Source organism: Carassius auratus, unplaced genomic scaffold (genome assembly GCF_003368295.1).
Source record: "Carassius auratus strain Wakin unplaced genomic scaffold, ASM336829v1 scaf_tig00009050, whole genome shotgun sequence".
Taxonomy (NCBI): Eukaryota; Metazoa; Chordata; class Actinopteri; order Cypriniformes; family Cyprinidae; genus Carassius; species Carassius auratus.
Window position 1 is genome coordinate 155,921 of NW_020523994.1, and position 19,292 is coordinate 175,212.

At 37.2% G+C, this 19,292-nt stretch overlaps 1 protein-coding gene across 1 annotated transcript in view; it reads left to right on the forward strand.

Moving 5' to 3' along the window:
• Nucleotides 1–202: 202 nt before the first annotated feature.
• LOC113072362 (neuron navigator 2-like) overlaps nucleotides 203–19,292 on the forward strand; it is a gene marked incomplete at its 3' end in the record, with an annotated part of 48,054 nt that continues 28,964 nt past the window's right edge. The window contains exons 1-3 of the mRNA XM_026245383.1: nucleotides 203–542; nucleotides 11,406–11,523; nucleotides 13,104–13,156. Coding sequence (XP_026101168.1) covers nucleotides 492–542; nucleotides 11,406–11,523; nucleotides 13,104–13,156 — 222 coding nt within the window. The remainder of the gene's footprint in view (nucleotides 543–11,405; nucleotides 11,524–13,103; nucleotides 13,157–19,292) is intronic.

Genomic DNA, 19,292 nt, shown 5'->3' on the forward strand with positions numbered 1-19,292 from the left:
GGTTGCATGGTTGGAGGGAGAGGGTGTAATGCAGGGGTGGTGTGGGGGAGGTACAGAGGGATTCCCCCACGCCGCACTGCCTGTCTATCCAGCTGGTGTCTCCTCCCCACCCCCTTCAGCTGTTTGGTTTGGTTCATGTGAGTGCTGGCTGGTGTCTCCTCCCCTGAGCTTGTGTTTCAGACTCAGAGGCAGCTGCCCTCAGCATTGCACATTAGTGGAGAGAGTTCTGTCTGCTTCACTTTCTCTCGATCTCTGGTACCCATCCACTCTTCTCAAACTCTCTTTCACTCTCTTGCATTCAATCCAGGTTCATCTGAACTTCCTTTTCTCCATTAGCATGGACCTAGCATTCCTTCTTCTCCGTCAGACCTTTCCTCAGCTCTTCTGAATCGCTCTTTCTGTGGATGGTTGTGATGGATGCTTCTCTCCTCTGCTGATGGATTTTAAATGGGATCTGTGTGTCTGGACTGCCGGCATCTGAATTGCAGAAGATGAGTGTAATACTGTGGCACTGGGATCCAAAAAATCATAGCATGAAACTGGTAAAATAATTGATTTTGGGTTGTGGGGTTCAGTAGCTGTTGGGTATATTGTTTGTCATTTAAGTTTTGAACTACAATTTATTGCTCATTTATTCCACTAGAAAACATACAACTATATATGTGTGTATAAAATATTTTTTTATATATATTGTATAATTAATTAACAATAATTGTAAATAGTACAATTGAAAATTTTAATTGAAATATATAGATTTTATATTTGGAATTAATATGTACATACTAACATTTATACTATTATTAGTTAATATATATCATTGTTAATTAAAAATAAATATTTTAAACAATGTCAACTGCACTTTTTATTATGATTATTAATATTATTACAATATTTTACTAATATATGTTACATTTTTATGTTGTTTACATTATGGTTTCGTTTTTATGAACAATCATGTTATTTAAAATCTTTGTCTAACACGTAGCAAATCATGCATTTTATAAGCAAACATTTTGACTTGTGTCAAATGTAAAAAAATTCTTTACCATTTTTGCATATTTTGTGTATTTCCTATGACTGAAAATACTGTACTGTAGATGTACTGTAGGTTTTTGTTATTATGAAACATTTCTTAAATGTTGGTCAAATTTTGTTTTCAAATTTTTTTTTTAATGCATTTAAACTTATTTGGGATTCAAGACTTATTTCTATTCTTTTGTGTTGTGCCAGAAAGCCAGAAAGCTTGTTTGTTGTTGCACATGATGTTTTCCGTTACTAGACTTACCAACACAGACTGCAAGGGGTCACTTGTTTTTGATTTAAGAGATATTTAGAGTCACATACTGGACGTTAATGCAGAAGTCTTGTTTCTGGTTGGTTATGATTTTTTTCTGTTAACAGAAAACTGCAGGTCTTTGCTTTTATTTGCTATATTTCGACCATATGACAGATAATAGTAACAAGCAAAAGCAACAGCTCTGCTTATAATGAATTAATTTTTATTTCTGAATGCACCCTTCATATTTTCTCTTTATTAATCCATGCACACCCACCGTAGTCTTTCCTGTGGCTTGTGTGGTGGTCTTATCCTCTGCACGTCAAAGGCACAAATGCAGGCCGTCTTATTGCTGGTCTGGAGATGAGGTGATAAGGGGAGACGTTTAATTATGGATTACATGTGGAGCCCAGCACAAGTGCCAGTGAACTGAATATGTTTAAGGTCGGATGTGTGCATGAGAGAAGGAAAGGAGGTGATGGAGGCTGAAACGTGTCCGTGCGACCCGATAATATCAGCAGGGAATATTGCAGTGACACTACAAGATGAAAGAAACAGAGCGAAGGCTAAAAGCACCTCACATTCGTTCATTCACTTCATCATCGGACCTTTAAATATCCTGGTCTGGGAGAGCGAGATACACATCTCGGCTACTTGATTAGAGACGTCCAATCTCAACCAGACTTAATTTCACGTACTCCGCAGGAGCCCCATTTGTGCAAATTAAAATGACCACATTCGAGACTTGCACTTGAGTTATTTATTCAGCTTCATTGTTTATTGATTTTTATGACCTTATGAACCGTTATGTGTATTGCAATATGGGAGATTTTAAAAAGAGCACATGATTTACTGTTAAGAGTCATCAAACATTGACCTCAAAGGGCAGAGATTTCTAAATCATCTCTATTTTTCTTTCACCTTTCTTTCCCATTACTGCTCATTTTATAGGATTATTATTATTTCAGCGTTAACTATTTACATTTACTAATTTGCCAGACACTTTTATCCGAAGCTGAGCATTTTGGCAGCATGTATTTTCCTTGGGAATCGAAGCCATGACCTTTGTGTTGCTTGCGCCAACAGTTCAGCATCAGTATTGAATATCTGCCTTTTTCAATTAGGTTTGAGGGCCTTTTGTCACTTTATTTAGAATAAACAGGAAGGACACACAAAAAAAATACCATAGTACTACACTTTTTTTCTACATCATATCATGGTCATTTCATTTGTTTTGAGACCTACATGGTGCTATCAAGTTTTGAGACATATACTGTGCTAGTACCATCGCTATATGTAAATACAATGGTTCATAAATTTCAGTACCACTTTATATTTCAAAGTAGCATAGTAATGTCATTTGATAACATTACTAAGGTACCAACACAGTTGGTTTTTGTAACAGTACTGTGATGATGTTGGCATCTCACAAACCCTCTGAAGTTCCCCTACATCCCGGGTTTAAGAAATCCTTTTGTAAGAATGCGGAATTATGACTTGATGCATTCCAGATTGGAACCCACATTGCCCATTTGAGCACCACAGACCATCTGGAGCATATGTGCCAACCGTTTAGTCTGACTTGTCTTTTTATCTGCCTGTAAACGAATGTTTCATCAGTACAATAGTACAACGGAAGGTTTATTGAGAAGTTTGACTGTAGTACTCAGAGAAGTTATATTACATTATGTTCAAGGCTGAAGCAAAATCGACCAATGTTATTATTCATATTTCATCAGAACAGAAGGGAAACATTTGTTTCGATCAAATCACGTATTCAAACAGCACAGGCTGAGCAGACTGTCTGTGGTTGAAGGTGAGGAGTAGTTAATGGTTTTTAGGGACAGTTTGTTAGAGCTGACGGTGCTTCAGTAGATCCTGGATGTGTCTCGTAGCCCCGGCCCTGCAGATGGCAGATTGTATGTGTGAATATGTAAAATCTAAAAGGGTACTGTTTAATTTGAGAACCGCAGCTCGAGTGTCATCAAGTGCTGGGTTCTGGTTTGTGCAGATGGCTCTGAACTTGTTGAGTTCCAGTTCTTCATCTTGAAAGCAGCACTTGTGCGGACGGCGAAATATTTCCTGCTTTCTGTTTGGTCTGAGTGTGGCTCTTAATCCCGAGTGAACTCTCACAGTCCCAGAGGTCATATCTGGCGGCGCTCACATCAGTCTAATGTTCACGCTTTCATCTCCAAGCCACAGACATGGCAGCAGTCAAGAGCCGCTCTCGGAGCTTGTCATGTTAGCACAAGGCCAAAGCCACTTGAAGTGCTTGTGGAGCTCGGCGGACACGACCAAAGCCACATGTGCAAAACACTTGTGAACTCGACTAATGTTTCTAATTTTAACGTAAATTATTTTAGCTTTTCATTTATTGTTATCATGAATTATTCATTTTAACAAAACAATATTTTATTTGTAAATATGCTGTGCTCTTAGTTTACTTTTATTATTTTCATGAATGAATGAATGAATTATTCATTTTAACAAAACAATATTTTATTTGTAAATATGCTGTGCTCTTAGTTTACTTTTATTATTTTCATGAATGAATGAATGAATTATTAATTTTAACAAAACAATATTTTATTTGTAAATATGCTGTGCTCTTAGTTAACTTTTATTATCGTATACATTTTTTCAATGCTAAAATTATGTTATTAACTGTAAATTTTAGAGCTTTCCTTATTTAAAAAAAAGTCATTATACAATTCATTAGTGATTAGTTTTTTTGACAATAATTATTTTTATGACTAATGACTAGTTATATGACTAGATAACCTATAAATGGGCAATATTAAAAACCTTTAAATTATATAAAAAAATATATATTATATATATATGTGTGTGTGTGTGTGTGTGTGTGTATATATATATATTAGGGGTGTAACGATACGCGTATTCGTATTGAACCGTTCGGTACGACGCTTTCGGTTCGGTACGCGGTACGCATTATGTATACCGAACGGTTCGTTGGAGTAATTAATTATATTTGAAAAAAAAAAAAAGAGAGAGAAAGAAATATAATGATATGCGTTCAACAAGGTAGCCCAATAACCCAAACAACGTAACAGGCAACGCCCCTGACACTCCCGAAGAAGAAAAAAACACCATCTTATATGTTTATGTTAGGCTACTCAGCAGGCGCTCGCTCACTCAGTACACGCTGAAGGCTCGTTGCAAAATAGCCAATGCGTTTAACAGACTAGAAATGAGAAGATCCTCCAATAACCAACAGGTCTGGTGTTTGGGTGCACTTTGGATTCCCTTTAAGCTATAATGGTGATGGCAAGAGAGTGGTGGATAAAAAAACAACGGTATGTCGCATCTGCAACATGACAGGGTACACCAGCGGGATTACAAAAAAAAAAAAAAAAAAAAAACAGCGGGAATATCTGGGATATATGCGTCAGTACTATCTGGGAAAAGACGAAAAAAAGGAGAAACATGCACGCAGCAAACTATCCCTGCAGCATTTAGACACTATAGCTTACAGGGAATCCAACCCAAACACCAGACCTGTTGGTTATTTTAGGATCTTATATTTCTGGTCTGTTAAATGCATTAGACATTTTGCAACGAGCCTTCAGCGCGTGCTGAGTGAGCGAGCGCCTTAGGGGCCGTTCACATATCGTGCCTAAAAACGCATGGAAAACGCTAAGCGCGTCTTTCTCCTGAGGCGTCTGTCTTTGCTAAGCAACAATGACGTGCTCTCTCCATGAGACGCGGAAATTTCAGCGAAGGATAAATGGATTTGCAGCTCTAAAAATCGCTTGCAGTAGCTCTGCTACTGAATTTATTTCAAAATTGCAATCCATATACAACTATGATCAGCTGTTCCTTCATCTTGGCTGAGCTCTCAACGTTGTTACGGGAAAGGATGAAGCTGATTGGTTGGTTCTTGTCACATGACCCGCGGTGCGCTTGCGGCATTCTGAAAAGTTGAGATGTTTTTACATTTTGCTGTATCTAAAACGTATCGAACCGAACCGAACCGAACCGTGACATCAGTGTATCGTATCGAACCGAACCGTGAATTTTGTGAACCGTTACACCCCTAATATATATATATATATATATATATATATATATATATACACACACACACACACACACACACACACACACACACACATATATATACACACACACATTCACACATAATTCACACATCACCAGTTCAAATCAAGGCCACAATCTCCTACTAGATATTTCACATTAACAGCTTACAATCTATCAAATGTCATTTTAAACATGCTATAATGATACTTTAGGTTGTTCTAGTGTAGGTTAGCACATTTTAAGGTGGCGGATTGTCTGTTAAGAGACTGCTGTTATTTCTTCCATTTCTCTGACTGAGAAAACACTCGGGCATGTCTTTTTCCTCTCTCGTCTTCATGCTTTTGTGTGGTAACTGTCTAAAATGGTCCATTCTCCTCCAGGAATCGAGGTTTCCTTTCCCTGATGGGTAAGAGGAAGGCTAATTTAACTAGGCCGAAATCTGATCACAGGCTGAAGGAAAACACTTAAAAGCAGGGCACTTTGAGGTCACGCAGGGAGTATAATTACGGTTTAGGGGTCATGGCAGAGATGCAGGGAGCAGGCCATGAGAACTACGGACAAACCTTTTTCAGTATTTACAAAAGCTCCCAGTGTGTGTGACTGTGTTTGATGAAATGCATCTTTTTTAGTAGTCATGTGGGTGAAAGGATGGTGCTGCTTTGTCTTTGAAGATAATAGTGGTGTTTCTTTATTTTAGTGTGAGTCTTTCTGTATGAGAAGCTTTAATTGTGCACTGTTTCTTTCTGATCCTTTAGGAAAATAGATCTGTTGAATCCTAAGTGTCTTCCTATTATATATCTGCTCTCAGTTTGACCCTGTGTGTGAGTGAGTGTGTGTGTGGGGGGGGGCGTGTATGTGTGTTATTTTTGTCTTTTTTTATCACAAAGTACTGAAAAACTTCATTCAGAAACTTTCATTAGTAAATTTCACACATAATTACAAAGAAATGACAAATTAAACATGGAATTTGGAAGTAGACAAAAAAAAAATCTCCAGTAATATTTGTTTTATTTAAAAATGATTTTCACAGTGTCTCAATTTTGATCTAATCTACTCTTCTGGATACAATAAGACCACTATTGTCACTAATAATCAGGACAAAAGCAAAGAGGTGGATGTTTATTTCCCATAGAGCATCTCTCCTGAGCGGGTTTCTGTCAGTCTTGGGTAATAGATCTCTATTCATCCCAGCTACAATGGTTGTCCTAGTTCTGGATGGTAATGACTAACACTGGTTTGTTCCTGTCCTAAGTGGCTTTACACACATTTGACACGTAATAACAACAGTGTGTGATAATACACAGTTAACACGCTGCATCAAACGTAATTCTGTGTAATAAAAATCCTCCAGTGTTGGGGAAGCTACTTTTTTTTTCTTTATTTTTTTTTCTTTACTCTTAACAGATTTTACTAATAGCCCTAACAATCTCTGTGTGAAAATAAATTACTTATGGTCTCTCTTCTGTAATTTTGACCCAAATCTCAGGTGAAAGTTTTTATTTTGAGCCCCTTTTTAGAAAGTAGATTACTCAGTAAATATACATTGATGGCATTTAATATTTTGGCATAGTATTTATGTTTTTCATTCTTCAGAAAATAAATAAATCAAACATTTTAGACAGGGATGTTTCTAAAATGTGTATTTTCATATGAAGAGTTTGATTCCAAAACGCAATAAATCCATTTTGATTAATTTGAGTTAAGATGTGTTTTCTTTAACAAGAAAGTGACAAGATGAAAACCACTATTTTCTGTTTCAAACTTTCACATAGCATCTTTAGGTTACAATAACATTCAAAATTCAAATCCAGGTTTTGATTTTCAAAGATTTATTATATATAAAAAAAAGATTCCCCAAAATGTAATCAAAGCACGATCCTTTTTTTCTCTCTCAAAATGAAATAAATCCATGGAATCAATATGAAACTTATTTTCATATGGAAACTGTTGAAAATACACTACATAGTAAGTTGATCCACATATGACAGCCTCTGACTTGGTCAATACTTATCTTATATACAGGCACTGGACTAAAAATACATCACTTCCAAATAAATTCAACAGGTCATCTTGTTAATGCTATAAATTAAATTTTATCATGAACATGAACAACAATATCACATTAGACCACAGAAGTTCCAAAACGACATTTCCCTTACATTCAACTTCCATCTAATGAACGTGATATAGCGTAACTTGTCAGTGATCTATGGCTCTGTGTATTAAATGCATCTGAATAATTTCCATCTGAAAGCACGTGATGGAAATTTACTGGTATTTACTGGTGGAATGGTGCGTTGTGATTGGTTGTTACTCTTTACAGTGCATGGAATGGTGCGCTGTGATTGGTTGTTACTGTTTCAGTGCGTGGAATGGTGCGCTGTGATTGGTTGTTACCGTTTACAGTGCATGGAATGGTGTGCTGTGATTGGTTGTTACTGTTTACAGTGCGTGGAATGGTGCGATTGGTTGTTACCATTTACAGTGCGTGGAATGGTGCACTGTGATTAGTTGTTACTATTTACAGTACGTGGAATAGTGCGCTGTGATTGGTGGTTAATGTTTACAGTGCATGGAATGGTGCGCTGTGATTGGTGGTTACTATTTACAGTGCGTTGAATGGTGCGCTGTGATTGGTTGTTACTATTTACAGTGCATTGAATGGTCAGCTGTGATTGGTGGTTACTATTTACAGTGCGTTGAATGGTGCGCTGTGATTGGTTCATACTATTTACAGTGCATTGAATGGTGCGCTGTGATTGGTTGTTACTGTTTACAGTGCGTGGAATGGTGTGCTGTGATTGGTTGTTACTGTTTACAGTGCATGGAATGGTGCGCTGTGATTGGTTGTTACTATTTACAGTGCATTGAATGGTGCGCTGTGATTGGTTGTTACTATTTACAGTGCGTTGAATGGTGCACTGTGATTGGTTGAGTGGATGCCTCGCATTCAGCAAAAAAGTGAGACTGGTGTTTGTCGCTGTTTTTAAAAAAGGGAGAAAACATTACCAAATATCTCTGCGAATATCACTTTTTGCGTAAAATAAAAAATGTACTATTCAATACCGACCAGATACAATGCTGATTTTGGCAGAAATTTTTTATTTTATTTTTTTTAATGGAACCAAACTCTTAGTTTATTCTGTTTATTGCAAGCATTTCCACTTCTAATGATGCATCACTGTTAGACATCAAATACTTGACCATGTAAATAAGGCGAATGAAAGTGTGCGCTCTCTGTTACTATGACGATTACTATGAGGATTACACTCCTCACCGCAGCTTGACTCTCCTCGTTATAATGCTTGACCTCAAGAATCAATCACTGCTCACTGACTTTCACGGCAGTCTGCCACACCTTACCCCATCAACCAGAGAAATCCACTGCACAGCTCTCAGGAAAGCAGCTCATTATTTCACCATAAAACTTGTAATTTTTAAATAAAATGCATGTATTTGAAATTCCCTCAAACTATTAAAACACAAAGTAAAAAATGTAATATAGGATTACACTGACGTTCAAAAGTTTACAAAAAAAGTTTAAAAGAAGATGATGTTCACAGAGGCTGCATTGATTTGATCATAAATACAGTCATACCTGACCATATCTACTCAATACTGTCCCTAAGATAAAGACCACCTTTTGTGTATATGCTACTGTTCTGCATACAGTATTATATGTGTGAGTAAACTTGGCAGGTCTAGACTGGAGGGTCTTGTATGATCTAGTGCATGTGCTCGATCTTTGAAACCTGCAGTGTGTGTTTGTTTTTAAGTGTGAGCTCAAGTTAAAGGGGGGGTAGAGATGTGCAGAGGGGGTTTGTGGACCATCCGTCACCCTTCTCACCAGCCCGACACACAAGAAGCTGTCAGATCTCCCACATGCTTTGTTCCTCTCTATACTTGTGTGTGTGTGTGTGTGTGTGTGTGTGTGTGTGTGTGTGTTTGCATGCATTCGTGTATATATATATACATTCTGTATGTGTGTGTGAAAGAAAGGTCAGTTTTAACGATCAACAGTAAACCTTTAGAGACAAGCATCAGAAAACGTGAATTCAGTGAATGACGCATGAAAAGAAGCATTAAAGTATTAAAAGCATGCATAAAATTTTGCACTTGTTGCAATCATTGTTCAAATGAAAGGAAATGGGAAAGATTTGTGAGAAACTAAGGAAATACATTTTAGGAAAGTCAGTTGCAATCATGAGCAGAACAGATCCTTATTTAATCTACAGGATTCCTCTACAAATTATAATATATTAGAATTGTAGTATAATAATTATTACAATAGTAATTTTGAATTAATTTCATGCATGTAGACACGCACAGAAATTCTGACAAAATATTTATGATTATTTTTACATTTTAGGATTTTATTTTATTTTATTTTAGAATTTTAGATTACTCTGTAGAATCATATTTAATTATTTAGGGACTTTTCAGGATTCTTAAGGATTGGTTACAAATGATGGTTATTCTAATATAATTATAATGTATTATAATTCCAGAAGGAATTTTTAAGAATATATTTTTATTCTATTAGGATTGTTTAGGATTATTTTCAAATTATGATTCAAATTTAATTAAATTTAACCGAGAAAAAAAAAAAACATTTCAACTGGAATGCTGTACTCTTACCTTACATTCACCTCAATTAAATGATTTTTTTGTAACTGCCTTAAAGTACCATATTATTTAAAAGCCTCTCTCGTGAACCTAACAATTCTGTCTGTGACTAACACCAACGGCCCTGTGATTAGTGTTTGACATGAGAGCCTTTGTAGTTGAACAGTGTTGTACCTCCGCTTTGAGCTTAAAGATGAGTCCGAGTGACAGCTGTAGGTAAATTTTTGAAACGCACCACACTCAGGAACTCCCGTTTGATATTTCCCGTCTTACTCACACAGGTTAAACGTGCAGATGCATGCAAGAGGCACCTGTTCAGTTCTCCAGAGTTGTTCAGTGACAAAGCAGCCCTAAAGGCATGTCTGAACTCAGAGAACAGCTCATGCTCGGGTCAAGAGTGGACTGTACAAAGCCACAGGCTCAGAAGAGTGCAGAAATACTAGATGCTAGTTTGACTACCACACAATGTAGCAGGATTTGTATAGGGGCGATTTTCTAAGTGCTGCTTTTGTGTGAGATGAGGGATTGTCACAATATTCTAACAGCATTGGGACTGAAGCATCATGCCTCACTGACTCAGAATATAAAGGTCAGTGTACTGTATTTCACAGCATAACTGTGTCATCCTAAGTGCTGATTCAGATGGCATGTATATGGATATTTTTGCTATAAAAGAAAATGTCCCAGTGGAGGATGTGTATTATGTATGAATGCTGCTTTCATACAGCGGGTTTTACTTTAACTTCATAAAGTCAGTTTTAAACATACATTTTTACACATACAGAAATATATAGTACCTTTGACAAATACACTGCTGTTCAAAGGTTGGAGTCAGGAAGATTTTTTTTTTTATGTTTTAAATGAAGTCTTTATTGCAATATTTTTCTGGAAACAGTTATTCATTTTTGAATGTTCAGTGAATAGAAACGTCAAAGACAAACTGTTTAATAATTAAATACTTTGAATATGAATGTACTTTTAAATACAATTAAAAAAATATATATATATTTTTTATTATTCTTACTGCACTGCAACTGCAGCAATGTGACAGTTTGGTGGTTTTTAAAGCTTGAACTGCTTGACTTGTTTCGCCCTTTTTCTTTAAATGTGAAGGGACACGGGAATGTTTTTGGACAGACCTGCTCCAAACAGCAAACAACACATAACTCCTTTCAGAGGTTTAATTTAGGCTCCCTCGGGGTCTCCCTCCTCCTTCCCCAGTGAAGGGGCTTTTCTGTGATGTCAGACAGGAGAATTTGAGCATTATTCCTGCTGAATAACTTGAATAAGGCACAATGGAGCGGACTTGAATAGAGAAGCACGGAGCCGTGGTCTCGCCGGAGAGATGCGTCACGCTTACGTGAACGTCGTCAATCCTAGTTCTTTGAAACTTTTTTTATGGATGGATTTATAAACGAGGTTTCTTTTCTCATGTTGACAGATCTACACGGATTGGGCGAATCACTACTTGGCCAAATCGGGACACAAGCGGCTGATTAAAGACCTGCAGCAGGATGTGAGCGACGGCGTGCTGCTGGCTGAGATCATCCAGGTCATCGGTGAGCCATTCACTCAAGTAAAGTGTCTGCGCTGATGTTTCTAATAACTTTAGTGAAAATAAAATTCAAAACAGTTTGAATTAGCAATGCTATCTTGTACACTAATATTAATATATACTAATATTTTAACAGTGATCATTCTGTGAGGGCAGATTATTAATTAGCTCAAGGGTGTGTGACCTCTTCGTAGTTGCACCCCATTGCAGGAGCTTTTAATGTTTTAATAGTATTTACATACTTCTGAGTGCCTGGTAAGCAAATCAGTCCCAGTCAGCAGCTCTTCCCATAGATACACAAAAACAGAGTTTTAATTACCTCTGTCCTCTTAAAAGTGTTGTAAGAGCCGGAAAGTATTTGGTTACCTAATAAGAGCAGAAAGTACAGTCTTCTGGGTTGAAGTGGTGTTAAATGACTCATCTTTGTGGTCATCCCACTTTGTCCTCTTGTGTTTTCTACATCTCAAGGTAATCAAACACTGACCAATTGAAGCTGAAATCCAACCTGCCTTTCTCTGACAGATACAAATGCTGCATGCACCCAGTGCCATACTCCACATTTTACATTTATTTATTTCAATGAGAGACGATGACTTTTGCTCTAAAGTTTTGTAAGTGCATTTTGAAATAAGACAATTCTTGAAATGCTGACAACAAGGACATTTAGAGCTTACACCAACCCCCAAAAGTGCCCCTTTGTACTGATAAAATAATGGTTAAGTAACAAATGATGTGGTAAATTGTAGTCTAAAATTATAATGATAATATTATCTAAAAAAAAAGGTCTAGATTTTGTTTGCAGATGCCACGTTGATATTTTTGTATATCTAATGCAGTGCCATTAATGCATTCTTACTTGTGACTTGAACATTTTGTATAAACAATCATTCAATTTCAGAAGCTTGTTGCTGCCATGGAATAAAAAATCCAATGACTTTTTATTGCAATAATGAGTCCATGCCTCGCAACTCCCTTCATATGACTTTCAGAATTGCAAGAAAAAAGTAAGAATTGTTAATACATGGTGGAAATGGGCTTGCATGTTAAATAACATCATAAAATGATAATTAAATCACAAATTATTGAGAAGACATGGCCACCCAAATGGTTCTCCGGTAGTCCGAGAGCCCCTTCGTCTCAGATGTGTCTGTCCTCCATGCTTACTCACCTGACATCTTACACATTCCTGACACATTTTTCCCGCAGCACAGACGGTAAAGTGATTCCTGCAGGCATGTAGCTGTCATTGTAGCCGTGTGTGTAGTTGTCAGCTGTGAGTGAACGGCCCTGTTTCAGCTGCCGTGAGGTGGGGGGTGGGGGTGGGGCTGGGGCTGGGCCCGCCGGGATGCAGGGTGGAGAGCAGTCCCCCTCACGAAAGCCCCAAAGCAGTCGCATCCCAGCAGGCCCTGCCACACAGTTGCTCAAACTGGATATAGTTTCCACATTAGGGGTCAAAAATCTGACCAGCACAGAAACAGAAAGGACATGCTGCGCATTTGGCTTACAATTAAGGAAATCTATCACTTATTTTCTTTTTTTAGCAATTAATTTGTCTGTATTTCTCTCTCTTTTTGGATTTCACAGCAAATGAGAAGATTGAGGACATTAATGGATACCCTAAGAGTCGTTCTCAGATGGTAAGATAATGACTTTTGTGCATTAAAAGACAATGTTCAATCTGTCCAGGGAAACACTACACTCAGAAAAAAGGTACTTAATGTATTTAATATGTAAAAAGTTGTACCTTTTAGTTTGTTTTACCTTATGATACCACCCCAGAGACAGGGTTATTTTTCTGAGAGTGTAATACATTAGATTCTCACTGATGTTGCCAGCAGGCTTATTGACATGCACTTTAATACTGTTATTTTTTCTTCTTTTGTGGTGTCTCTTTATAAACTTCTGGTTTAAAGAGGGGAGTAGTTTGGCAGATACTATAAAAAACTCTCAAAACCATCAGTAAATGTATAGGTTTGGATGAAGCACAAGCCAGATTACAGACATAAAGAGCTGTTTTAGCCAAGCCAAAGCTTAGCAAAACAAACCCTAGAAGTCTTGAGGATCGCTGACAGTCGTATCACACATGAACCAGGGGCAGGGGTTGCTTTTGACTTGTCTCCATTACAAAGGCGGCTGTTGAGCCTGATTGGACACAACAAAGGAATCTTTTTCAAAGGGCTTGAGGTCTATACATGCGTTTTGTTGTTATTAGAGATTTCGATTTTAATGGTGGGCTGTTGAGGAATTGCTCTTGTTTTGACAGTGATGAAACTCAGCTGAAACCATTGCATGTTGGTTTTGGAGACTGCTGTGCTGCGTTCTGTGGCCAACTAGCTTCACTAGAAAGATAATGTTGTTGCAGTTTATACAGATGGGAATCCCGAGGAATTGAAAGATTCTGGTTCTGATACCAGTTAACAATTAATGTTCCTTAACGGTTCAAATATGAATATTTTCAGTATATATTTTATTTTTTAGAAAGAAATATAAGCCCCTTTCACACTGCCATTTCGGCTAATACATGGGTAAAGTGTTCCGGCAATTGTTTCCCGGGTCGCTATATTTTGCAATTTCACACTGCCAGTGATGACCCGGGATATGTGCGTGCTTTCACACACAACCTGTAAAGATCCAGTAACGACACGTGACATCAGCGCGTGACATGTAATGTATGAGTCGAAAACGTTAGGCACGTTATACTTTCACTGAAGCAAGCTAACGATCTCTGCGTAAGCGAAGAAAGTGAGGAACTAACTGATCTCTGCTTCATTACAGTTTGCAAATAGTTTTTCATTGCTAACGTTGATCTTCCTTCAAAACAGCCGGTAAAAGAGTCGCACGATAATGCGCGTCATCACTTCGACACGTCATTAGATCTGGCTTTTGTTCGCACATCGCTCGTCCCGGGTTGAACCCGGCAATGTTACTAGGTCCCCGACCCGGGTTCAATGCCGGAATCAATCCCGGGATTCGTTACAATCTACAGGAGCTGATCTCTTTTACACATCTCACTCATTGCTCTTTCTTTGGCTCCATCAATTAGCTCCGTCTCCTTAGCAGCAAATTATACCATCATTTATTACTTGTAGACACACACAGCCTTTGTGTTCCCATGTTCTCACTGTTTTCTCTCATCCTGTGTGAGCTGCATGAATACTCAGGTCTTTTGAATGAGCTTTTCTTCTATAACTCAGCTGGTGGTAACTGTACAAGTGTGTGTATATAAGCATATGTTCTTGTACATCTCAGCAGGCTTTCTGTATTTAGGCGTCTGAATTAGGGATGCACCGAAATTTCGGCCACCGAAAATTTTCGGCCGAAAATGGCCTTTTTGGTTTTCGGCCGATAGACTTTTATCACCGAAACAACACGGCCGAAATGTTGTGATGACGCAAACAGAAACCGCGACCTGCACGTGCACCTGCAAAGCCCAGACCACGAGCTCCACGCGACATTCACTTAACACCAGTGAGAACATTTTCTCTCTTCGTATTCCTTTATTCGCAGCACTAAAACGTCTCCTAACAAAGAAATTAAGACGGACCACGAAGTAAAAACAAAGAAAAGTACAGTCTTATAGAGTCTGTTAGCACACGTCTCATTGAGATCTTTTCGGATCCTCTGCACTTCATCGCGAATGTGCTTGATCCGCGTTATAAAGACCATTACTTAGATGCGGAAATAAGGCAGCGCGCACGAGAAATGATCCAGGCCGCGCTGGATGCAGAGAACCCGCGTGGAGATGGAGAAGCGCCAAGCGCAGGAGACTGATCAGAGCGCAGAAAAGACTCGTCTCTGCACCAGATGAGTGGCATGCACCATCGTTGTCTGATATGTTCAGTGAAATTCTGCAAGAAAGTGCCTCAAATAATACGTTGGCTATTTTGTTCTTAGGCTACTATATATACACACACACACACACACACAAACATACATACATAATATCAGATTGTAGCCATATTTCTGCTAGATTTCTGCTTTAATTTGATAAAAATGTTTATTTATGCCCTGGCCCTATTTAAATACACTCTCTCAAATATTTCTCAAATGTCAGGCAGATGACAAGCTCAACTGCTCAACAGCTAGATGGTTATCTGTCTGAAGTCCCCATCCCCAGAAGTGATAACAGTCTTGCCAACTGGAGAAGTAATGCACTTTCTAGTCCTACAGAGAAAAATTTCAAATGCACTTCACCTAAATGCACTTTGTTTTTATGAGAGAACTGTTCATTTTAAAACCTTTCTGCAGGCCAGTAGGCCTGTACATTATTATTAAATATACACATGAGTGGGATACATTTTTAGTTTGAATTGAATTTTATACTGTGCTTGTTGCAATGATTGTTGCAATGTGCTTAATAAATATTTGCATCATTTGTAATTATGTATTTTTATGGGGTTTTTTTTAAAATAAGTTATGTAATTGTAATTATCTTTGAAACTTTAATATTAATTTATGCAATTGCAATGTCTTAATTTTAGTAAAGTTAGTACACGGTCATAGCAATAAATGCAATGGTTCTAATAATTCACATAATTTCTTTCGGTGTTTCGGTTTCGGTTTTCGGCCTTGGTTTTCTCTTTTTCGGTTTTCGGTTTCGGCCAAGAATTTTCATTTCGGTGCATCCCTAGTCTGAATGCAGTTTTCCTTTATGTGAGTCACTCCGAAGCTGTTTAAATTCCAGCGTGTGTATTTGTTTGTGTGCATGTGTCTTTAGCTAGAATGCAAAGCACTGCTGGAAGCAGGTACAAGCAAAGACATTATGTAAATATCATCATTGTGTGTTTTTATGTGGATTACATTATTACTAAAGATCCATTGGGTAATATCACTGCGACCGCTAATTGCTGACATGATACTTAACCTCAGCATTCAGATGGTTAAATATGTAAACTCATTAATATTATCAGAAGAGAGGTTTGGGCTCATATTGTAAACCGAGGAGTAGAATTTGAATGCATTTCTCACAAAAGCTTTGGAGGATCATAATATTGATGCATATGATTAATTGTATTGAACAGTTTTGAGTACTCAGCATTAAATGGGCTACACAACCCCTTTTACTTCCATTTTTAAAAAGAAATAAATAAATAAATAATTGGAATGGGTGTTATTTAAGAGGCTTGCTGATGTCGACCAAAGTGTTGGAGCAAACATTACACTTTGATTAAAAACTAAAGACTTTATTTTTTATTTTTATAACATACACTTAAGAACATCATCCACATTAAGACCAGGAAGATGTATTAGAAACAAAGTGTAGTTAGTGCTACATTTATTTGATCAGTGATGTGGTAAAAACTGTTTATTTTTAATTAAAATAACAGTTTTCTATATTGATATATTTTGAAATGTTGCTGAATGTTAACGCATTATTCCAGTTCTCAACATCACATGATCATTGTGAAATCATTATTATATGCTGATTTGGTGCATGAAAAACATCCTTTTGTGGAAACCATGATAAAAAATGAGATAATTTGATTAATAGAATGTTTAAAATAATTTATTTGAAATGTACAACATTTGTAACAATTTTAAAAGTCTTCACTGTCCCTTTTGGTCAGTTAAAAGCATCTATATATATATATATATATATATATATATATATATATATATATATATATATATATATGCTTTCATTCAGTCTTTGATTGTGTGCTTTTATTAATATACATTTTTAAGTCCAACCTATATGTTTTTTGGGTTTTAACAGTATATATGCCAAAAAAGTAAATATGTATAAAATGAACATTCGTTATGTGGAGTGTGTTAGTTTCTATTGAAACAATATACATTAAGTGCTGCCCCTGGATATTTTGTGTTCATTTGATAGCCGTTTCATCAGTCATTCACCTTTGGGGCTGTTTTTACACCTGCTCGTTCTGTCTGATCCCTTTCAGATCATCTCCTCCTGCCCTTTAACCCACCAGCAGTGCAGACAAAGAAAAGCAAGATATTCAGCATTTATGTCAGTGGCTGTTGACACAGTGCTGCTAAAACACACAGGGAAACCTCAGTGTTGTAACTCAAATTTTCCTCCCTAGTGAAGCGTATTGACACAAAGATGGTAGCTTCAGCTGAGTCATTCTCTGGTCACACGTCTGGTGGAAGTTATCGAAGCATCTAACATGACTTATAGCACCTTAAAGTCATTTACTCTGTCACAAAAGATTATAAGCAAAAGATGTGGCATTAACCACTTTCCTGAGCACTCTTGTATTTAGTTTTGTTATTTAAGGGGAATGATTGGCATGTTAATCTAATTTGGCTGTCTGTCGATCATCATGGGAGTTTTGTTGTGTGCAATTTGTGCTCAGGATGTGGAAGGAATCAAAACACGGGCCACATTCTTCTGTAGAGGCTTACATTTCTTTGCTTTAATTTTAATGAGACCTAGAGATAAATCGGTGGGGAGAGTCAAGTTGGAGGAAATTCATTGTTTTTGTTGAGTGCAAATTACTTTTCAATGGTTTGAGGTCAGTAAGAATTCAGCTTTGCAATCTCAGTAATAAATACAATTTCAATATATATAGATAACTTAATTTGATAGTATGTCTTTTAGTCTTTACTTTTTTTTTTTGGAATGGTTGTCAGGGTTTTGCACTGTTACTTTGTTTTGTTTCTTGTGTCTATGTCTAGTGTCAGCACATGGCCTTGTTAGTAGTTTTCTCGGCCATGTGCTCCTTTAGCCCTTCCTCGTTTTCTTTCTACCACACCCTCTTGTTAGCCTGGTTAGTCTAATTGTGCTCACCTGTCCCTCATGTATTTTCCTCCCTATTTATAGTGCCCCTTACCCTTTTGTGTTTGCTGGTTCATGGTCATTTTCACCCCCTCTGTCACAGTTGTGGTCTCTTTCTGTGAATGTGGCTGAATATGTGTCCGTGTCTCCCTGACTGATTGGTCTTGTGTTTAGTCTAGTCCTTGTGGGTTCATGTTTTTGTCTTGCTTCTTGTTTTAGTAATATGTTATTATATATTTAACCTTTTATTAGCTCATTGATAGATATATTTATTTATTTTTATTTTTTTAATTTGTGTTTTTGTGGAGCTTTGTCCTGTCTAGTCTTGTTCAAGTTCCTGACCTGTCCCCGTGTGTCCTGCCCGGGTTCTACCTGCCTTGCATTGGTCTGTTTGAGTCGGTGGTCAACAAGTGTCTGAGCTCTGGTCTATGGTGCCTTGTGTGGTCTTCTCCATCAGCCTGGTCTTGCAGCCCCCTCTGTTGCCAAAGTATTCTTCCAGTTGTTTCCTGAAGCTTTTCCAGTGGCCTTCCCTAACTGTTTCTGTTTACGGTGTTCCTGTTGTGGTATCTATTATGCACGTCACTACCCTCTTGTATCAGTCTGTCTTGTCAATAAAACCTTGTTATTTCTCACTGCAATTGGGTCCACCTTCCAGATCCCTGACAACGGTATTAAAGTTGCTTTATTTTTGGTCATATCTTGAAACTATCACATTAACTGTTCCACAAGTTGCTTTGACCTAGAAAAACACATTTCTATTTTTATGCATTAAAATAAAAAATGAAAAAAAAATATATATATTTGCTATATATATATTATTAGGTTTTTATTTTTACTACAAACTGCGATTTAATCATTTAAATGCATGGGTGACTTTTTTTTTTAAGTGCATTTATTGAAACTAAACTTGGTATAAATTTCTGACATCGAATAGAAGAGGATAAAATTTATTGAACAGAATAATTTAAATCTAATCTGTACACTTTGAGTAGTGCAAATATTGCACAATGATTAATTAAATGAAAATTATC